Raw genomic sequence first — 22,990 nt, 5'->3', positions numbered from 1 at the left:
AAATAAATAAGAGAGAGTAGCTTGCACAGTAGAAAGTTTTAAATTGTCTGATACAAATAATTCTGTAACTTTCAAAACAGTTGCCAACCAACTAAATCTCTTTAAACCACTGATGCAATACATGAGACTGTCCTCTAAAGCAGTAATTCACAAATGCCAAAAGGGTGTTATCACCTTTTACTGGTCTGAGACAAAAAAAGGGAAAAAATGTAATTAGTATTTCATAAAACCAAATATAAAAGGATAGTTCTTTATCCTGTATTTTAATGTAAAAATTTATTTTCTGAATTGAAATGACCCTAGATATTTTCACATACAATTCCCTGATGTGGCAAATAAAAAGTTGCTAACTGTACTTCTCCCCCAGGTTTTCTTAAAAATGTCACCAGCATCTGAAACAGAAGTTTGAAACTTGGGTTTTAAAAGGCCTTTACTAATATATCACAAATTATTTTTGCTTTAAAAAGAGAAAAATGATGTTCAAGTAACATGAAGTTCACTTTTTTCATCTTGGCTCTCAAGCATGCAGCACAATGCCTGGCAATAGAAGGCATTCAATAAATATTTGCCCTATTAATGAATATGAAGCTAAGTCACTAAAATAAATGGTAATTGCCTGATTTTTATAAATTAAAATCAAAATGGAATTTCTACAGAGTGAGTCATGATGTTAAATTTAACAATATTAAAATAAATGGTAATTGGCCAGACTTTTTAAAAAATTAAAAACAAAATAGAATTTTTATCGTGAGTCACAATGCTAAATTTAACAGTAAGAAAATGTGCCATCTGCAACAAACTCTCAGATAAATAATCCATTTTTTGTACTTACAAGTCCAAAGGCATTAGAAATAATGTTAAGAGATGAACCAGGGAGAATAAATGATACAAGATTGATAAATGTTGAAGCTGAGTAATAGGTATATGGGAATGCATTATACTGTCTTCTTTATTTTTACGTTTAAAATTTGTCTAAAAAATGAGAGAAGCAGTAAAACAATCATGCACTGTAAAAAGACACTATAGTGTTAGAAGACTGAAATACTAAGATGTGGTTTCTGTTCTGAAGCTTAGCTGAACATAAAATTAACATACATGAAAAGAAATCTAACAGTAGGCCTACATACAATCATATGTCATTATGTAATAAATGCTTTTTGGTCCTGTAGGAGTTTACAACAGAGCAATAATGTTCCCCCCAAGTACTTAGAAGATTTAGACCTTGAAAGAAGAGAAGACAGAGAGAGATTACTAGGAATGAAGGCTGGAAAAGAAAGTTGAGTCACAATGGGGGCACAGACAAGGTATAATTGGTCTAACCAGAGAAGATACGTGTGGGAGTATAGATAAAAAGACCCTATCAAGAAAGGTAGGGTAGATGATATTAAAAGAAACTGCAGGGAGGGGTTCATTGATAGTCTGGGAGGAGGGGCACCTGGGTGGCCGAGTGGCTGAGCTTCAGACTCTTGATCTCAGCCCAGGTCTGGATCTCACGGTCTTGAGCTCAAGCCCTGTGTTGGGCTCCACGCTAGGCAAGGAGCCTACTTAAAAAAAAAAAACATATATATGTAATTTAGGGGGAAATTGTGTCCACTGCAGAGTTCTCATGAAGTGCTGCTCTGATTTGTTTTCTCAGGAAAATTAGCTTAACAGCATTATATGGTATGACTGAGGGGGACTGAAACATAATGGAATCAAGAAGATTATAGCAATAACCCAAATGTGAGGTGATTCATGTGTGGATGAGGGCAGAAGCCACAGTAGGAATAGAAAGGGATATTTCAAAGAGAAAGAAAAAGGATTTTTTGATTAACTAGGTGTAAATAAAGCAATGAGTCAATCATGTCAAGGTTTCAATTCTAGTGATTAGATGCGTGTTATTTCAATTTATAAAGAAACACAGGGATAGTGGAAGTAGACTCTTAAAGAGAAGATAATTATGTCTGATTTCAGCAAAGATGCAATCTAAGGAGACAATAGTAACCATAATATTATAAAAACTAACCTTTATATTAGCTTACTAGATGCCAGGTTCTATTCTAGATAGATGTATTAATGCATTTATTCCCAAAGACACTTTTGAGGTGAGTAACGTTATTATTCCCATTTTACAGAAGAGAAAACTGAGATTCAATGAAGTTTAGTAACTTGTCTAAGATCACAATGACAGTAAGTAATGGGACCAGGGCTTAAACCTGGGCTTCATTATATTGCTGAATGGCCTTACCATGACATGATAAAGATGAAGAAATGTTTATGATAAATACACTACACAAAAGACGAATTTATTCATAAAGCTACATAGCTCTGTAAAAAAAAAAAAAAAAAAATCTCGGGGCACCTGAGTAGCTCAGTCAGTTAAGTGTCCACCTTCAGCTCAGGTCATGATCCCAGTGTCCTGGGATGGAGCTCCCTGCTCAGTGGGGAGTCTGCTTCTCCCCGTGACCCTCCCTCCTCTCATGCCCTCTCTCTTACTCCCTCTCCCAAATAAATAAATAAAACCTTAGAAAAAAAAAAAACCTCACAATCTGACATTTTTAACAACCAGCTACCTTATTTTTACGTTTTTGGAGAAAGGAATATTTTAAAAAGCTTTACATGAACTAAAAGTAACGACAAAAACACCTAAGAAATCAGAGAGAATCAAGATTTAAAAACAAATTATTATAAACATAAATGTTATAAATAGCACAGCCACTAAATATTACAGTTTAAATGATGCTCTCTATCATCACTCCAGCACACAAGTTAAATAATTAAGTGGCATATTTTAACCGACCTTTTGTATACTCTTAGAAGATAAGCCTTATGTTTTAGAAATTCGATCAGAGGAACAATTTTTGAACAGAAGCTTCAAAATAAATTTCGTTTAGAAGAGATTAAAACTTCAAAATAAATGTCGTTCAGAAGATACTAGTCGGGGCGCCTGGGTGGCTCAGTCATTAAGCATCTGCCTTCGGCTCAGGTCATGATCCCAGGGTCCTGGGATTGATCCCCGCATCGGGCTCCCTGCTCAGCGGGAAGCCTGCTTCTCCCTCTCCCACTCCCCCTGCTTGTTCCCTCTCTCGCTGTGTCTCTGTCAAATAAATAAAATCTTTAAAAAAAAAAAAAAGATACTAAATGTTGCTACTTCCTCTAGAGCAGAAGGCCTCATCCTTCTCTTCCATTAGCACACAAGTTAAAATACAGCCATAGAGCATAATCACACAGCAAATTGCCTCGTGAAAACAAACATAATTTATATATGACATAGTCCATAAGAAGAAAAATTGTATTTTTTTAAAAGTATGACACTGAAACTTAGCTTTTCTATACCCTAGCAATTTTAAGTCAAGCAATTATTTACTTACGTTCTGATACTGTATAAAGGAGGTTCTGGGGTAAAGGAGGAGGTAGTCTTGCTCCCACTGGTGCAAGATTGGGCACTGCACTTGTCCCAGGCTGGTCACGGTTGTTTATCAAGCTTGACTGTGTTATGGGTGGTCCTAAGAATTAGAAGAAAGAGGGGGAGGAGAGGGAGGAGAGAGGGAGGGGAGGAGGAGATAGAAAGGTAGAGCATTAATTTTTCCTAACTAATAAAAATACTCACTACACTAAAACTAATTTGGACGGTCATAATTAAAGTACCTACTTTGGCACAGAACAGAATTAAGGAATTTGATATATGCAGGCTTCGGCACTGTAAGTTGCATAATTAATTAAGATGACATTTTAGTTCTAGAACAGACAAAACAATTCTAGGGTGAAAAAAAAGCAGGACAGTTACCTCTGGGGAGTAGGAGTGAAAAACGGCTAAGAAGAACTTGAACAATCTTTCTGGGATAATGGTAAGTTCCTTTTTTCTTTCTTTCTTTTTTTTTTAAGAGATTTATTTATTTAAAAAAGAGAGAAAACTTGGGCAGGGGGAGGGGCAGAGGGAGAGGAAGAAAGAATGGTCAAGCAGACTCCCTGCTGAGCGAGGAGCCCAATGCAGAGCCCCATCCCAGCACCGAGATCATGACCTGAGCCAAAATCAAGAGTCAGATGCTTAACACTGAGCCACCCACGCACCCCAGGAATAATGACAGAGTTCTATAGAACTCTTAAGTTCTACAACATTAGGAATATGTTTAAATATACTGATGTCTGCAACATACTATGAAATGCATCAAAAATAATAATGGAAGAGTTAGATATGATAATAGAAATATAATAAAATATTAATCATAGAACCTAAATGGTAAGTATATGGGTGTTCAGTGTACAATTATTTCCACTTTTCAGTTTGCTTGAAATTTTTCAAAGCAAAATGTTGGGGGAAAATGACATTCTTGGATTTCACTTTTAAACAGAAATATTCCCACGTAACACATCTTTTATTTGAGAATTTCTGTATATGAAGAAGCTTTTTTATCTGGGTAACAAAATCTCAAGTTGAGCTTCACAATTATACCATTTACATGACAATATTAAACCTATGTATCGGGCGCCTGAGTGGCTCAGTCAGTTAAATGTCTGCCTTCGGTTCAGGTCATATCTCGGGGTCCTGGGATTGACCCACCTTGGGCTCCCTGTCCAGAGGGGAGTCTGCCTGTCCCTCTGCCTCTCCCTCTCTCTCAAATAAATGAATAAAATCTAAAAAAAAAAAAATCTAACATATTCAATGTCTCCAAACCTTTACTAACTTTAACATGCTCTATAAAGAACATTAATGCAGGAATACTAGGTGATAGGTACATGGGTTCATGCTAAACTATTTCTGCCAACTTCTTGTGAGTCTAGAATAATTTCAAAAATAAAAAGTTTAGGGGCGCCTGGGTGGCTCAGTTGGTTAAGTGTGTGCCTCTGGCTCAGGTCACGATCCCAGGGTTCTGGGACTGGGCCCCACATGGGGCCCCCTGATCAGCAGGGAGTCTGCTTCTCCCTCTCCCTCTGCACCCTCCCCCGGCTTGTGCCCTCTCTCTCTAATAAATAAAATCTTTAAAAAAATAACTGAAAAGTTTAAAAAAAGAAAACTGAGAAAGTACTGATCAATAAATTGAATGGAAACCATCTTTAAAATTAACAATTTGCCATCTCTTACAACGTTAAATGTCTTCAAAAGATATTTTCTTCTACCTTTGCACACATGTGAACTATTCACAATTTTTTTTTTTAATTACAAAAAAATTTAGTCTTCTTCCACTAAGGTAGCAACTGTTAAGGATTTTTAAACGATCATTTAAAAACACTTCTTATTCAATTTTGGTGAATGTGATAAGAGCATACTGTTCACTAAAAAATAGAGTAAAATAAACAATAAACAGTCCTTATCAGTAAAGAGATACCTACTAAAGCACGTACTAATGAAATGATACGAGTTTGGGAATTTATTCCAGCAAAAACAAGCCCAAAGAAGTGTGTGTGTGCACAGGCACACACATTGCGGGGGGCAAGGAGAGGTTGGAGAAAATGAGAGAGACAAAAACAGGTGAATACTGATAATCACTGAAGTTGAATGATAGTACATATGGTAATATATTAATATTCTACTTCTGTGTATATTTGAAAATTTCCAAAATAAGACTTTAAAAATTATTTTAATATTCTTGAAGAACTTACAAAAAGATTTATTTATTGGGGGACAAGCGCAGAAGGGGGGGAGGGGCAAAGACAGAATTTCAAGCAGACTCCCCACTGAGTGTTCAACCTACTGCAGGGCTCAGTCTCATGATCCTGAGATCCTGACCTGAGCCAAAATCAAGAGTCTGAGGCTTAATTGAGTGAGCCACCCAGGCACCCTCAAAGAGATTATCTTGAAGGACTAGAAAATTTCATTAAACTACTGGCATGTTCTTTTTTCTGGCATCTTCAAAACAGGATTTCTTAAGATGCTGTCAACTAACAAGATTTTGACACCCAAATTTTTTGAAAGTACTAAAAATAATATAATACAATAATGGATAGAATAAAGAATAATGTTTTAATTACAGGAATATATTCTAAATTCTCTTATTAATTTATCTTTCAAAAACTTTAAATCTAGTATCAAGTTAGTGAAGAGGTAGGTTCTTCTAAATACAATTCTTTGCTAAAGAACAAAATATTTAATGAACATGTACTTACTTGGTATGGGAAGCACAACAGAAGGTGGAGGTTGGCCATGTCCCTGGGGAACAGGAAGTCTCATACTGTGGCCTGGACCTGGACCTGGACCTGGGCCTGGGCCTGGACCTGGGCCAGGGCCTGGGCCTGGGCCTGGCATCGGAGGCATTAACATTCCAGGAGGTGGTGGAGGAGGAAGCCCAGGAGGAGGTGGAGGGAAAGGAATCATGCTTGGCAAAGCAACTTCATCAACAACCAGGGGATCATTTCCATGATCAAACTGACAAAGGTCACCAAGTACACAAAATCCTCTTTCTGTAAGAATATAAGAAGAACCTTATTATGATCTTAGAGTTCAGAAAACAAAACAACCCTGAAAAGCCTACCGATCTGATTTACAAAGTAATTTTTCTCCAAGGAATTTAAAAGCCTTCTTATTCTGTTAATCATCACATATCCCTGAGGTTAAGGATAGATGGATGTACTCTCAACTTTCTGAGACTGTGCTTTGTTGAGGTAGCATGTAACAGGGTCCAAAACAGGCTACTAGCCACTATTAGATGAACCAATTTGCTATTACATTTTCATAATAAAAATTCAGATTCAGGGTGCCTGGCTGGCTCAGTAAGTAGAACATGTGACTCTTAATCTTGGGGTCATGAGTTTAAGTCCTACATTGGTCAAAGAGATTACTTTAAGGAAATTAAAAAAAAAATTCAGATTCATTTCAGCAAAGGCAGGTTATGGGAGTAAGGGACTTATCTGGACAATCTAATTTCAATTATCTATTTTCATGGTATTATTCTAAATTCTATATTCTTGGGGCGCCCGGGTGGCACAGCGGTTAAGCGTCTGTCTTCGGTTCAGGGCATGATCCCGGCGTTATGGGATAGAGCCCCACGTCAGGCTCTTCTGCTGTGAGCCTGCTTCTTCCTCTCCCACTCCCCCTGCTTGTGTTCCCTTTCTCGCTGGCTGTCTCTATCTCTGTCGAATAAATAAATAAAATCTTTAAAAAAAAATAAATTCTATATTCTTGCTATATCTGTAATATGAAACTTTAGTTTAAAATATTCAAGTGGGGGCTTGGCTGGGTGGCACTGTCAGTTAAGCGTCTGACTTTTTTTTTAAGAGTTAATTAATTATTTATTTGAGAGAAAGAGAGCACACACAGAGGCAAGAGGGAGAGGGAGAGAGAATCCCAAGCAGACTCCACACTGAGCACGAAGCCTGAAGCGGGGCTCGATCCCACAACCCTGAGATGATGACCGAGCTGAAACCAAGAGTCGGGCACTTAACCGACTGCACCACTCAGGAGCCCCAAGCATCCTACTCTTGATTTCAGCTCCAGTCATAATCTCAAGGTTGTGAGATCGAGCCCCACGTCAAGCTCCACGCCCATCTCCCTCTGCCCCTCCACCTTTAAAAAATAAATAAAATAAAATATTTGAGTGGGAAAGGGAGCCTGACTAGCTCAGCTGGTGGAGAAGGCACCACCAACTCTTGGGGTTTTAAGTTTAAGCCCCACACTGGCTGTAGAGATTACTTAAAATTTAAAAAAATAAAATATTCAAGTGGGCATTATTTACTAGGTTATTCACTGCAGCACTGTTTATAAAAACAAAATATTAGAAACACCCCAAAAGCACATTAATAAAGAATTAAGTTAAACATATTTTTCTACATACAGAATACTAAGAAACCTGAAAAAGGTATTAAGGAAGCCCTAATGTATGAATATAGAATAACTGCCATAAAATACCACTAAGTTGAAAAAACATGCAGAAGAGTGTGAAGAGTGTATTAGCATTTATGTAGAAAAGAAAATAGGGGAGCCTACATATCTGTTTATGTACATATACATACACTATGTTTGGAAAGATACACAAGAAATTAATAACATTAAATTGGCCTTGGGAATGAGAACTCTGTGGCCAGATCAGGGTGAGAATGAGATAATGCTTGAGTTATGATTTGATTGTATTTGCTACTTAAAAATATATAAAATGTAAAATATATATTCTATATTTACAGAAAAAACATTAAAATGTCTGCGATTTGCTTCAAATAATATAGGTCTGGGAGAAGCAGTAGAGAAGTACCGATAAAAACAAAATTACCCATGATCTTCTAACTATTGATGTGAGATTATGGATACATTAGGGTTAATTACATTGTTTTGTCAACTTTTATTAATATTTAAATATTTCCATAATAAAAAATTAAAACACACACACACATATTCATTCAAGTGGAAAGTCAGCAAATTAAAATTTTAACTAGGTTATAATGCTTAACGAATTCCCAGCATCAAACAGTACACAAAAAAATTACAGTTCCTAATGTCTACCAAATTTTGTGGCATACTTATAGTGTTTGAAGTAATAACAAAAGACAGACGAATAGGTCAAATTTGAACGCTCTCTTAACCAGAGCCAAACTATGAAATCAAGAAAGTAAATAAGCATATGCCAAAGGAGGTTTTCATCCTCACTCATCCCTTTTAACAAAATCTGGACTATAATGAAAAGGTATGCAATACTAACAACATTTGCTTTACTAGTACTTTTGGGTACAAAAGAGAATTTTTGCTATCATAAGCTCTGCATACACTAGCAATATCAGCAACGTTTGGTTTACTAGTACTTTTGAGTACAATATAAAAAAGAATTTTTACCATCATAATCTCTGCATCGCCTCTTTGGTGGTGGGTTTCGACCAAAAGAATTGGAAGAGCTGTGATTGTTATAGTAATTAGACCAACTCTCCGTTGTGTTTTCAGAGTGGTGCGCAGGTGCGATCACAGTAACAGTGCTGGGAATAGACTGTGCCCCAGAGGAGTACTGCTCAGAAGAGCTCGGAGGTGGTGCAGACACAGGCACATAGGAGCTCTCCAAGTCATTCCTTTCACTCTTAAACTTTGATCTTTCCCTGTGCTCTGCTTCAGAGACAAAATAAAAACAAGAAGCAAGATTAGACATTTATGTTCTTAACGATGTTTATTTTCTCACAGAACAGCGAAGAAGAGATTATTGCAGTAAACTCACTGAGCTGTCCACATGTCAAAGTGCTCTCATTATTAATATACCCTAAAAGCAGGAACATCAACAACGTGACATATCCTGACCAGTAACTTGTGGAAAATTCTCTTTTATAACACCAACATCAATACATAATGAAGAAAGCCTGATATTTAATAAAAAAGGTATCCAAGAACTGACTTCCAAACTGATATCCCGAGAGATCAGTGGTTAGGATCCCAGTTATTTACGTATCATTTTTTCTTTTTAAATTTTATAAACACTAGACAACCTTAAAGCAAAACAATTACTTTTAGTGAGGGGGTGGGGGAGGAAACAGGTAGTCCTCTTCCTCCAATGATACCTTTGTTGATTAAAAGGCATTAATTTCAATTATACAAAATGGCTTTTAAGTCCAGACATGAACTATGATATCCTTACACAGTTTTTTAGTCCAACTCCTTTGACTCCATCCTGACAAGAAAGCCCTATCTTTGTAACAAAATTAGCATGAGGTTTTTGAGAAATTCTAGATTTTATGTTGCTCAGACATGTTAAAGGTACACTTGCATTTAAGGGGAGTTCTGGTACCCTATGACAGAGGAAGATGAGCAATACAGAGTTTTTAGGAGGAAGCTTCATCTACTCACCAACATTCCTATTTGGATCCCGGTCTTTGCTGCGCCCTCTACTTCGGCTTCGACTTCGACTCAAGCCTCGGCTCTTACTCCGACTCTTACTCCTGCCTCTTCTCCAGTCATATTTCTCACGGTATAGTTCATTCCGCTCATAGTACCGGTCATAGTCTCTCCACTTGCCATCTTCTCTTTTTTTCTCACGTGTCCTATAATACACAGATATAAAAGCCATACGTATACTATAGAAACCAAGTATGCAAACAAATCAGGAGTATGAAATACCCTCCTTGATTCATCAAAATTCATAATGTCTATGCTTTTTCAGAAAGCCGTAAAACCACAACATAATTCTTCTGATCCATTACATAAAAAGAAAAAACATTCCCTCAATTACACTGGGTGGGGAGAAAAAAAAAAAAAAAAAAGAGGGGAAACCAAAGTATGGGGAGGGGGAGGGGAAACATGGAAATTAAAAACTGGAAAAGAAAAAAGGCAGAAACAAAGTTTTCCTAAACAAAAGACTAATTTTTTAATGGCAGGCTGATGACTCAACACATAAACTGAACTATATGTAGTATAAAATACTATGGATGATTTTAATAGTGAGCACCCCTAACCAAATGGAACATTTCATTAATATCCTCTAAGGAGACTATTCCCACCCCTGTGCTCTTGGGGAAAGCACATAATGATGACTGTTTATAAAAGGAAGAGAAAGCATGACAAAGACAAAAAACACAGAATGGAGGGAAGGAAGATAACCTTCTCCTTCTTTAATCAGTTTAGAGCAAGGTGTCAGTACATATGTTAAAAATCCCATTAATGCTCTTAAGGTAACTAAAAAAAGAGTTATCGGTGTCTCCTTAATTAAATATAAACACACACCTTCGTTCACTAGATTCTGAACGAGTCTTCTGGGGACTAGGATACTTCTTTTTTCTACCATCTCGTTCTTCCTCTGCTGGCTCCTGAAAAACCTATATGAGAGCATTCAATAGGAACAAGATCAGTCCTTCTATTAATTACGAAACACATCTGATAATCTTCCCAGTGCAAGAGAGAGCACAAATACAACGAAATACTGAAGTCAAATTACACCCAAAAAAGTTAGGTAACAGAGAGGAGTAAAAGATGCTGAAATTACTTCAACAGTAATACACTAATTTTTAAATGTTAACTTTTCTTTTAAGATTTGTTTATTTGAGAGAGAGAACACACGAGCAGGAGGTGCAGAGGGAGAGACGCTCAAGCAGACTGCAGAGGTGAACATGGAGCCTGACACAGGGCTTGATATCACAACCCTGAGATCACAACTGAGCCAAAATCAAGAGTCGGACCCTCAACCGACTACACCACCCAGGTCACCCAAATGTTAATTTGGGTGTTAATTCTGGGATAGAGACCCATGTCAGGCTCCCTGCTCATCAGGGAGCCTGCTTCTCCCTCTCCCTCTCCCTGCTGCTCCTCCTACCTGTGCTCGCTCTCTGTCAAATAAATAAAAATAAAATCTTTAAAAAAAAAAAAAAGAAAGAGCAGGTCTCTATCTCTAAGTATCAATAGTAAAATGGCTTATGTTTTCCTAATTATAAAATATACTCGTAATTTCAGAACTGTGGATTTATTTCATAGAGAAGGTTTCAAGAATAAATGGTAATGTTAGTAAGTGCCATTAAACCACACATTTCACAAGATTTACAGAAAAATGGTATTGGAATTCATAGAAATACTGTCTTCTTTTAAAGCCTAACAGTTAAGACTGACCAGAAATAATCTGTGATTTTATTATTTTTTTTTAAAAAGTTAATCCCAAAACAAATATACAGCCTCTACTAAAGAAAGGTGAAATGAAGTCATCTGCAAGAGCTAAACAAATGTCCATCTAATGGAGAAGCTCACTTAACAAACAGGAGTCAGTGAAAGGAACAGATGATAACAATTTAGTAAAACTCAGGCAACATAAAATGGTAGCCACAATATGGCAACCATATGGCACTAAAACAGAATTCATTTGTTTAGACTATATTTAAAAGTCATTCTCTCTACCTATTTACAGGGAATACAGAGTATATATTACTCCCCTAGGATGCAATACAGACAGTAAAAACTCTACAGGACAAAAGACTGAGTTCCTTTAACAAAATAAAATTTAAGGAAAAAAGTTACCTGGTAAGGAAAAGAAGACCAAGAGAAAGACAAAGGTAGGTTTAAAGGGGGATTTAAAGATTAAGAGAAACTTAAAAGACATCAACTTGGAGATCTTTTTCCTTTTCTGTCTTTTGCAAGGATTTTTTTGATGGATGTGTATTAAACCTTTTTTTTTTTTTAAGATTTTATTTATTTATTTGACAGAGAGAGACAGCCAGCGAGAGAGGGAACACAAGCAGGGGGAGTGGGAGAGGAAGAAGCAGGCTCCCAGCGGAGAAGCCTAACGTGGGGCTCGATCCCGGAATGCCGGGATCACGCCCTGAGCCCAAGGCAGACACTTAACGACTGCACCACCCAGGCGCCCCGGATGTGTATTAAATCTTAATGGAAAAGAACTATTCTTAAAAAGTTAAAGGATCCAGGGAGCCTGGGTGACTCAGTTGGTTAAGTGTCCAACTCTTTTTTTTTTATTTTTTTTTTATTTATTTTTTTTTATTTTAAAGATTTTATTTATTTATTTGACAGGATAGAGACAGCCAGCGAGAGAGGGAACACAAGCAGGGGGAGTAGGAGAGGAAGAAGCAGGCTCACAGCAGAGGAGCCTGACGTGGGGCTCGAACCCATAACACGGGATCACGCCCTGAGCCGAAGGCAGACGCTTAACCGCTGTGCCCCAGGCGCCCCAAGTGTCCAACTCTTGACTTCAGTTCAGGTCATGACCTCAGGGCCATGGGATCAAGCCCTGTGTCAGGCTCTGTGCTCAGCATGGACTCTGCTTATCCCTCTCCCTCTGCTCCTCCCCCTGCTCGTGCTCTCTCTCTCAAATAAACAAAATCTTCACAAAAAAAAAAAAGTTAAAGGATCGAAGAGATAGATATAAAAACATAACATCACCTAAAAACTTGGGCATAAATGTTCAGAGCGGCATTACCGCTAAAAGCAAAAAAGCATTAACTACTTGCCTATCAACCCAAATATGCATCAACTGATGACCAAATAAAGAAAATGTGATATATCCATAAAATGGAATATTATTCAGCCATTAAAAAAAAGGAATACATGAACCTTGAAAGCATTATGCTAAGTGAAAGAAGCCACTCACAAAAGACTACAAATGGTATCACTCCATTTATATGAAATATCCAGAATAGGCAAATCCATAAAGAAATAAAGTAGATTAGTGGTTGCCTAAGACAGGGGTAGGGGGCTGGAGGAGGAGGGTTGGAGGGTGACAGATTAATGGATACGCTGTTTCTTTTTTGGATGATGAAAATGATCTAAAAATGGATCATAGTGATGGTTGCACAACTATGAATACAATAAAAACCATCACATTTGTACACTATAAATAGGGGAATGGTATGGTAGGGGAGTTGTATTTCAATAATGATATTAAAAAGTCAGAGGGCATGCACCATATGGATGAACCTCACATAATAAGCTAATAGGGTACGTGACTGGCTCAGTTGGTGGAGCATGCTACTCTTGATTTTGGGGTTGTAAGTTCGAGCCCCACGTTGGGTGTAGAGATTACTTAAAAATAAAATGTTTAAAAAAAAGAAAAAGAACTTTTCTAAAAAAGGCAAAAACCATATGATTTCTTTTATATAAAATGGAAAAAACAGGAGAAACTAGTACATGGTATCAGAGGAAAGAGTAGTGGTTACCCTGGAGAGAAGGAAATGAGAGGGAATAAGGAAAAGGAAATTTTTTTTAAAAAAAAAAAGAAATTTCAGGGGCGTCTGGGTGGCTCAGTTTGTTAAGTGGTTAAGTGTCTGACTCTTGATTTTGGCTCAGGACATGATTCCAGGGATCTGGGATGGAGCCTGATGCAGGCTGTCCCCCTTCTTCCCTTCCTGCTCCTCCCCTCTCTTGCATGTGTGTGCATGCTCTCTCTCTCTCTCTCTCTCTCTCTCTCAAAAAAAATAAATAAAATCTTTAAAAAAAAGAAATTTCAACCAATCTGGTTATTTAGATCTTGATTAAAACAAATGGGGGAAAATGGATATTTAGGAACAATTAGAAATTTAAATACTAACTAGGTATCTGTTAATATTTTAAGGAGTTACTGCTATCTTTATATAAAATATTCTAAAACATTATTTAAAAATATTACCTTTTATAGATGCATATTAAGTATTTATACATAAAATTATATACCTGGGATTTGTTTCAAAATAATTTAAGAGGATGAAAACTGGCTGAAGTATAGTAAAAGACCACTGCTCATGGATCTGAAATTATTGAAGGTGAATGACAGGTATAGGGAGGCTCATTTTATTATTCTGGCTTCTTTCAAATACTTTTTAAAAGTTAAAAAATAACAATCTGCATTCTTTTCTAGAACTTCCTTAGTGGTTAAGGATATGTTTTCTACAATTATTTCTAACTTAATCTAAAATAAGTTATTTGGGGGGGCGCCTGGGTGGCTCAGTCTGTTAAGCGTCTGCCTTCGGCCCAGGTCATGATCCCGGGGTCCTGGAATTAAGCCCCTTCTCCGGCTCCTTGCTTCTCCCTCTCCCTCTGCCTGCCACTTGCCCTGCTTGTACTCTCTCTCTCTACCTCTCTCTGTGTCAAATAAATAAAGTCTTTAAAAAATAAAAATAAAAAAATAAAATGAGTTATTTGGCATTATAATGCCTTACATATGCTTGAATTCATACTATATATGAAGACTTCAGGGCACCTGGCTGGCTCAGTGATAAAGAACATGTGACTCTCAATCTCAGGGTCGTTAGTTCAAGCCCAATGATGGGTGTAGAGATTACTAAAACATAAATAAACTTAAGACTTCATAAACCAAAACCTCTTATCTACTTCAGTCTTCCTATTCTAAGAATATGAAAAGTAGATTTCTTTATAGAATCACGCTATGACCAGGCATGGTAATTTTTAAAATTCTTCTTCTATGTTGTCCACCTGACTTAAATTTTTCTACTTCACATGCTCTATAAGAAGTCCAATCATGGGGCGCCTGGGTGGCTCAGTCATTAAGCGTCTGCCTTCAGCTCAGGGCATGATCCCGGGACCCTGGGATCAAGTCCCACATCGGGCTCCTCCGCTGGGAGCCTGCTTCTTCCTCTCCCACTCCCCCTGCCTGTGTTCCCTCTCTCGCTGGCTGTCTCTCTGTGAAATAAATAAATAAAATCTTAAAAAAAAAAAAAAAAGAAGAAGAAGAAGAAGAAGCCTGATCGTTACACACACATGTAAGAAGTTTTAGTTATTCATTATGTTGGTCTATCATGGCTACATAAGTCTAAGAGCCCTCTTTTCCACTAGACCATTTTTGATATGTAAGTATAATAAATAAGGGATGCATGGGTGGTTCAGTCAGTTGAGCATCTGATTCTTTTTTTTTTTTTTAAAGATTGTATTTATTTATTCGACAGAGATAGAGACAGCCAGGGAGAGAGGGAACACCAAGCAGGGGGAGTGGGAGAGGAAGAAGCAGGCTCACAGCGGAGGAGCCTGATGTGGGGCTCGATCCCATAACACTGGGATCACGCCCTGAGCCAAAGGCAGACGCTTAACCGCTGTGCCACCCAGGCGCCCTGAGCATCTGATTCTTGACCTCAGCTCAGATCTTGAACTGAGGTTCACAAGTTCAAGCCCCAAGTTGGGCTCCATGCTGGGTGTGGAGCCTACTTAAAAAAAAAACCAAAAACCAAAAAACAAACAAACAAAAAAATACTAAACAGGTATTTGGTTGGGGCAGGACTGGACATGGAATGATGAGTTGGGGCTGAGTAATGAATACATAAGACTTCATTATACTACTGTCCCCTTTTGATGTATGCTGAAAATTCTCTATAATAATGTTTTTAAAAAGTAAAATAAAATATGTTTTCAGACAAATCAAAAGAAGGAAAAACTGTGCTAGAGGTTCTCATATTTCTAGTCATAAATCCAAATCTAAGAAAAATTGCCTTCTAACATTTCAGATGATCGAGGCATAGTGCAAATCAGGAATTATAATACCAAAGATCTATTATAATAATGGGTGATTCTTTTGCTTGTTCCTGAACTTAGGGTAAGGGCTTAATAATAGCCAATTGTAACTACAGCAAATTTACAAGTAATCTTCAACTATAGGTAAAATACATTGTGCTTTGTAAATCAAGGGCTTTTTCCTGCACCTGACGGAGTTGTGCCAATGATCCAAATTCTCACCTGGTTCCCCACGTGACCAGTAATCTGTTAAACTACTAATGGTACAATGTTAACTGGGACCAAGGAAGAAAGTTAAAATGGCTAGTCCTTAGGTGGATTTGCACCTCTGTACACTGTTCTGAGCAACTGCATCAACTTAGCATAGACCAGAAATATAGCCAATAAGCCAAAGGTATGTGCTACCTCAAACCCCTTTCATTCTACATTATCTAACAAAATTACTATACACTACTTTATACACTATCATACGAGCTTTTATGCCAGTAATGACAATTGAGTTGTGTATAAAAATCTCAGAAAACAAGAGAAATGCCAGACAGTGTCATTTGGGATATTTACACACAGAAGCTGATAGCCACTTTCCACAATTTTCAAAATTAGGATTTACTACAAAGACACAAAATGAAATAGCGTAACAATCTGGTGTTTTTTAAACTGTCCTTTCAAAACTCAAAATAATGAAATTCTTCTCTTATGTTCAAATCAGCTATCTTTCAAACAGATACTTCTAGTCCACTGAACTTCAATGACTCCAAACGAGAACACATTGCACAAAAATTTTAACTTCTTCTAAAAGATTCAGCATATACACACAGACCCCAAATTATACATTATCAAGTATGGTAGAAAAGTTTTCCTCTTATTTCCATTACTTGAAGTATAACGCACTGGGAACCTCTCCTATTTTAATAAGATTTTATGAAACAATTACAAGGCATGAGCCAAAAGCAAAACTGTGACAGTGGTTTCGACTGATCTGAAATATAGTCATATTTTGTTTTATTTTAATGACAGACCAATTCAATCAGCCTAGCATTTTAAGATGGAGCAGAAATGACAACTAAATGTAATACACGATCCTTAGATTGAATCCCATACTGGAGGAGAAAAAAAAGCTACAAAAAGGGGACACTTTTTTGGGGGGGGGGAAGGGTGGGGACACTGTTGGGTCAACTGATAAAACTGAAATACAGATAAAGTATTTTATTAAAATTAAATTTACTGAAACTAATAATGATATTATATCTATCTAAGAGAACATCCTTGGGGTGCCTGGATGGCTCAGCAGGTTAAGCAACTGACTCGTGATCTCAGCCCAGGTCTTGATCTCAGGCTAGAGAGTTCAAGTCCTATAATGCGCTCCACACTGGGCGTGGAGCCTACTTAAAAAAAACTAATAAACATCCTTATTCTTATGAAGTGCAGAGCATCATGAGATCATGACATATCTAACTTACTCCTAGATTCACATAAGAGTCTTGGCTGTGAATACATAAAGAGAGCAAACAGGGCAAATTTTCAATAGGTGAATAAAGATAGACTGTGAATGGATGTTTTAGGTAGGATTCCTGTCATTTTTATGTAAGCTTAAAATTCTTCCCAAATAAAAAGCTGATTAGATAATATAATAAAAATAAAAGTTAATAAATATTTTTGTATAATAACCAACTTTTATGTGCCAGGCAGTTGATTAGGATGTGTATGTATATAAAATCTCACTTAAACCTCAATGAAATAAGTATGACTATGATCATCATTTTCCTGATGTGAAAATGGAGAAAATAAGTAACAACAGCGACAATTTTAACTCATGCAGCCGGATTTTAGAACCCATATTCTTATCATACAATACTGTTTTGTCTATACATAAAAAGAATTACAAATGAACTCTGTAAAATTTTCCCCTTGGTTCAAACAATTAGATTACCATGAATTATTATGTCTTTGTACTTCAACGTTGTAAAAACATTTTTTTCTTTTTCTCTCACTCATTAACAACGATATTTATAACTACACTAACTATAAAAAATATTCTCTGGTTAAAAAAGAGAAAATGGCTTGTCTATTATATGGAAATGCGGTACTTAATAATTTCTCTTCAGGTTTCATCAATACGTTACTTTTAGTCAAAACTCTATATTTAACCAAGTTTTCTAAAGTCACTGAATAAGATTTCTCTGAATTCGATATTACTAAAATTTTTCTTGGAACACTAAACAAGCTATCTGAAATTCTTCCAACATTTCAAGTCCAAAGAACTCAGAAGCCCTGATAAAGAATCTGTAACATGTGCCAAACACAGAAACTTTAATCAACAGATAATTACTTTTAAAGAGGTCAACTTCCAACTAAGAATGATACTAGTAATAGGATCTAAGAAGCCCCCAAAAGCAAAAGAAAACTTTGCATTACCTCTTCTTTAATTTCTTCTTTTTCTTGGACTGGTGGTTTTGGCTCAGGCTTAACTGGTTCCAGAGGTGGAAGGTAGTTCTTAGTATAGAGACTTTCGAACAGTTTATCCACAAAACCCGAAGTTTCTAAGGAGAAGAAATAGTATTTAAGTGTTGCACAAACAAAAATAGATGTTTGAAAACATACTCTATGGCAAAAGTGAGGAAAACAGGACATCTCCAATATTGGTGGTGGAACTAAAAATGAGTCTAATCCTTATGAGGAAGAATCCCATTTCTGGGTTTTGAAACTACTGTAAACTAATAATACAAATTAATACATTTGGAAAGAAAATATTCATCTAATACTGGGGAAAGTATTAGATTTTTAGTGTGTAAAAAAAAAAAAAAGCCTTAAAATTCACCATACTATGTAATCTTTTCAAGTGAGAAGCCATATTTACTATCTTTCCTCTCTTAGGAGATACTTGAATTAAAGGATATCTTCTCACACCAACAGTTAGATCAATCAGTAAGTGTGCATTATCCACATTCTTTCCATCTATTCAACAATATTTATTGAATACATTCTATGTGTCAAGCACCGTAGGTTCCAAGTCACCACTCTCAACAAAGGAAAGACAAACGGGGGGATAGGGGAGGGAGGCGGGGAGTGATACACACAGATAAAAAGGCAAATAAACACAGAACATGGCAGGAAGTGACAAGTGCCATGAAAAACAAAATGAAGCAGGACTGGGAAGAGGAGAGGATGATTAGGGGCATGAGGTATAATATACTGTACATAGAGTACTCAAGGGAAACTACTCTGAGAAGCTACCATTTGAGAAGAGACCAGAAACCATAAGAGAAGAAACCGTTTCAAGCAAGAGAACAATGAGTTCAAAAGCCCTGAGTTGGGAACATGTTTACCATGCTGAAAAAAAAAACCAAGGGGGACAAAGTGGCTAGAATGGAACAAGTGAGGGGGAGTGGCAGGAGATGAGGTCAGAGAATTAGGAGGGGAGGTCTCCAGGAAGCTCTGCAGGTATGGAAAGGACTTGGTAAGGACTATGATAAGGACTATGGTAAGGACTTGGTAAGGACTATGGTAAGAAGATGGGAAGTTAAAGGTATAAAGAGCTGAGGATCATGCCCATCTCTTCCTGGACAGCAAGAAGCTGCAGCCAAGAGGGGAAAAGAAAAAAGTAGCTTCAGTGCCCTAATAAGCAGTAAGCATTAGCAGCTACATTATCCTCAAGTGGTCATCCCCAACCATCAACTAGACTCTGCCACAAGCCACAGAGGACCCATTCACCTAAAAAACATTAGTTACAATTGCTTCAACACAGGAAAGAAGCAGAGGAGGATAGGAAAGGGGGGGAAAAAGTCTTCTAAAATACATGATAAATAATTAACATGAATGGATATATTCAAATGTTAAAGGACGCTTTTCTTCCAAACTTTTATTTCCAAGATTTTATGCAAAGTCTTAAATTTAAAATCTTAAACATGTGGCTGAAGGCAAATAATATTTACCTTTTTGTAAAAAGACGTCAAGTTGATCAGCACAAAAGGCTTTCAATTCTTTCTCAGGTTTGTCCTTCTTGACCAGTGCTACAACATAGTTGGCTAAGGCTGAAGGGTCAGCGTCGCATCTAGTTAGACAAAGAAAAAACAAAAATTTTCAAACTTTTTTTTTTTCCAAATAGCAATGTCATCAATAAAGTCACCCCTATTTTGGAAAGATTAAGGTCTTTAAAATAAAGTGACTGCAAACAAAGGTGACTTGTATTAACAAAAAGCATATACATAGTGCAGGCAAGACGGTCCTTTCCTGCTTACTTTTATAAAATTGTTTGTCTCCTATGTTCAATGTTCTAATTATACCCAGAATTTTGGACCAAATCTACATTTATTTGCTTTCTCAATGGTTACAGAGAAAGGGTGGCAATCGACCCCCGAGTTGCAGGGCTATAGAAGCACTGTTGATATCTTCAGGAACTATCTGTTGTTCCATGTGACCAATGATGAAGAACCAGGGCAAATGGGACACCTTTCCCCGTTCCCTATAACCCCAGGCACCAACATCTAAAAATAGCAATCGAGTCCACTGATAATCTTCTCCTTATCTTAAGGATCTCTTAAAAAATAAGAACACAAGAAGGTTGACACCTTAAATATTACTGACAAACACTCTAGCAGCCATAAGCAAGAAAGAAAAAATCTGGGACCTAGACAAGAAAGAAGTGGTAGAAGGGCAGCAGGGACAACCTCTACCTACTTCTCTCTCTTTTTTTTTTTCTAGTCAGTAGTAACCTTTTTTTTTTTTTAAAGATTTTATTTATTTATTTATTTATTTATTTATTTATTTGAGAGAAAAGAGAGTGAGGGAGCACAAGTAGCGGAAGCAGCATAGGGAGAGGGAGGAGCAGGTGCTGAGCAGGGAGCCGGAGTCACCTGTCTCTCTACATTCAAAATCATCTATGCCAGGGCAGCACATGTTCCCTGAGTTGTCAACTCCTGACAGGCAGCAATCTTCGGACCTAATATTTTATCTACACTACAAGAAACAGAAAGTTTTTGTGCTCCAAATGTGTGTGTGTGTGTGTGTAATGGAAAAAATATATATATATATATTTTTTTAAAGATTTTATTTATTAATTTGACAGAGAGAGACAGCCAGCGAGAGAGGGAACACAAGCAGGGGGAGTAGGAGAGGAAGCAGCAGGCTCCTAGCGGAGGAGCCTGATGTGGGGCTCGATCCCATAACGCCGGGATCATGCCCTGAGCCGAAGGCAGATGCTTAACGACTGCGCCACCCAGGCGCCCCAGAAAAATATATTTTTTAAGTAAATAAAGCAAATTTTATAAAAAGAAAAACCAAGCATCAGCACCTTTACTTCCTTCTAGTCTATATTTTTAAAGTCCATAATTCAATAAAATAGAATTTATTGTTGCCAATACTGCTGTGGGAAAGGCTAATTCTTTGAACATCAATGCACATTTATGCACCACATCCAAGGGAGCAAATTTCAGCTACTGTCAATCTTACAAAACTCAGAGCTAATAGAATAAGTTACGGGTAAGGGTCAAAGTGCACTAGGAAAGAGTGTAAGTGTGCAAGATGAGGAGGTACACATTAATAAAAACATGCAATTTAAAAGAAAGCCAGGATTTTTTCTAAGTAAAAAATGTAAATTACATTTTTGAATAGATTACCGTGGTAAACCCAACTGCTAAATTCTAAAATGGATATACAGATCAATATCAGAAAAACAAATAATCTGATCAAAAGATGAGTAGAGAGCCTAAACAAAAAAACAAAACAAAAAAAAAAACAAACCCGTCAACTACACTTCAATTAAGCAAAGAAAAAATTTAAAAAGAAGAGAAAAAGAAAAAACTGACAGAGGATTCAAACAAACATTTTTCCAAAAGACATGCAAATGGCCAACAGGCATTTAAGATGACGATCAACATCACTAGCCGCCAGGAAAATGCAAATCAAAGCCACAGTGAGATATCACCTCACACCTGTCAGAACGGCTATTTTCAAAAAGACAAGAGGGTCGCCTGACGGGCTCAGTGGGTACAGCACGTAACTCCTGACCTCGTGATTTTGAGTTCAAGCCCTATGTTGGGTGCAGAGATTACTTAAAAANTAATAAAAAAAAAAACCCCAAAAAAAAAAAAAAAAAAAAGACAAGAAATAACAACTGTTGGTAAGGATGTAGGGAAAAGGGAACCCTCATGCACTGCTGATAGGAATGTAAATTGGTGAAGCCACTGCGGAGTATAGTATGGAGGCTCCTCAAAAAATTAAAAACAGAACTATCACATGATACAGTAATCCCACTTCTAGGTATTTACCTGAAGAAAACGAAAACACTAATTCAGAAAGACATATGCACCCTTATGTTCATCATAGCATAATTTACAATAGACAAGATATGGAAGCAACCAAAAAAATCCACTGATAGATGAAAGAATAAAAAAAAGATGACATGGTATATATACATATAATGTATTATTACTCAGCCATAAAAAAAGAATGAAATCTTGCCATGTGCAACAACACGGATGGACCTGTAAGGTATATGCTAAATGTGCTAAGAGAAAGACAAATACCATATGATTTCATTTACATGTGTAATCTAAAGAACAAAACAAAACAGAAATGGTCATAGATACAGAAAACAAACTGATGGCTGCCAGAGGGAAGGGGAGTTGGGGGGGGATGGATGAAAATAGGTAAGAGGCATTAAGAAATAAAATCTTCCAGGGACACCTGGGTGGCCCAGTCAGTTTAGCATCTGGCTTTGGTTCAGGTCATGATCCCAGTGTCCTGGGATCGAGCCCTGCATTGGGCTCCCTGCTCAGCAGGGAGTCTGCTTCTCCTTCTCCCTTTGCCCCTCCCCCCACTCTCTCCCTTTGTCTCTCAAATAAATAAATAAAATCTCTTAAAAAAAAAAAAGATAAAATCTTCCAGTTATAAAATAAGTAAGACATGGCAATGTAATGTATAGCATAGGGAATATAGTCAATAATATTCTAGTAACTTTGTATGGTGACAGACTGTAATTCGACTATTGTGGTGACCACTCCACAATGTATAAATCAAATCACTATTTTGTATATGTGAAACTAATACAACACTGTATGTCAATTACTCACGAAAAAATAGTAATAATAAATAATAAAGTGAATATACAGTATGTTTAAAAATGTTACACAGGCCCTGCCCACCTTGCTTAATCCATTAACTCCTTAAAATAAAAATGTG

At 37.0% G+C, this 22,990-nt stretch overlaps 1 protein-coding gene across 1 annotated transcript in view; it reads right to left on the bottom strand.

Moving 5' to 3' along the window:
* Window positions 1-22,990, bottom strand: part of RBM27 (RNA binding motif protein 27) — an 85,467-nt gene that overhangs the window by 52,865 nt on the left and 9,612 nt on the right. Inside the window, exons 2-8 of the mRNA XM_011231636.3 lie at window positions 19,744-19,862; window positions 18,227-18,351; window positions 10,604-10,695; window positions 9,731-9,924; window positions 8,738-9,001; window positions 6,085-6,378; window positions 3,351-3,485 (exon numbers count right to left, since the gene is read on the bottom strand). Coding sequence (XP_011229938.2) covers window positions 3,351-3,485; window positions 6,085-6,378; window positions 8,738-9,001; window positions 9,731-9,924; window positions 10,604-10,695; window positions 18,227-18,351; window positions 19,744-19,862 — 1,223 coding nt within the window. The remainder of the gene's footprint in view (window positions 1-3,350; window positions 3,486-6,084; window positions 6,379-8,737; window positions 9,002-9,730; window positions 9,925-10,603; window positions 10,696-18,226; window positions 18,352-19,743; window positions 19,863-22,990) is intronic.

Source organism: Ailuropoda melanoleuca, chromosome 3 (assembly GCF_002007445.2).
Source record: "Ailuropoda melanoleuca isolate Jingjing chromosome 3, ASM200744v2, whole genome shotgun sequence".
In the NCBI taxonomy this organism is placed as follows: Eukaryota; Metazoa; Chordata; class Mammalia; order Carnivora; family Ursidae; genus Ailuropoda; species Ailuropoda melanoleuca.
Note: the sequence above shows the minus strand (reverse complement) of the source record. Positions and strands in the feature narration are given on the sequence as shown.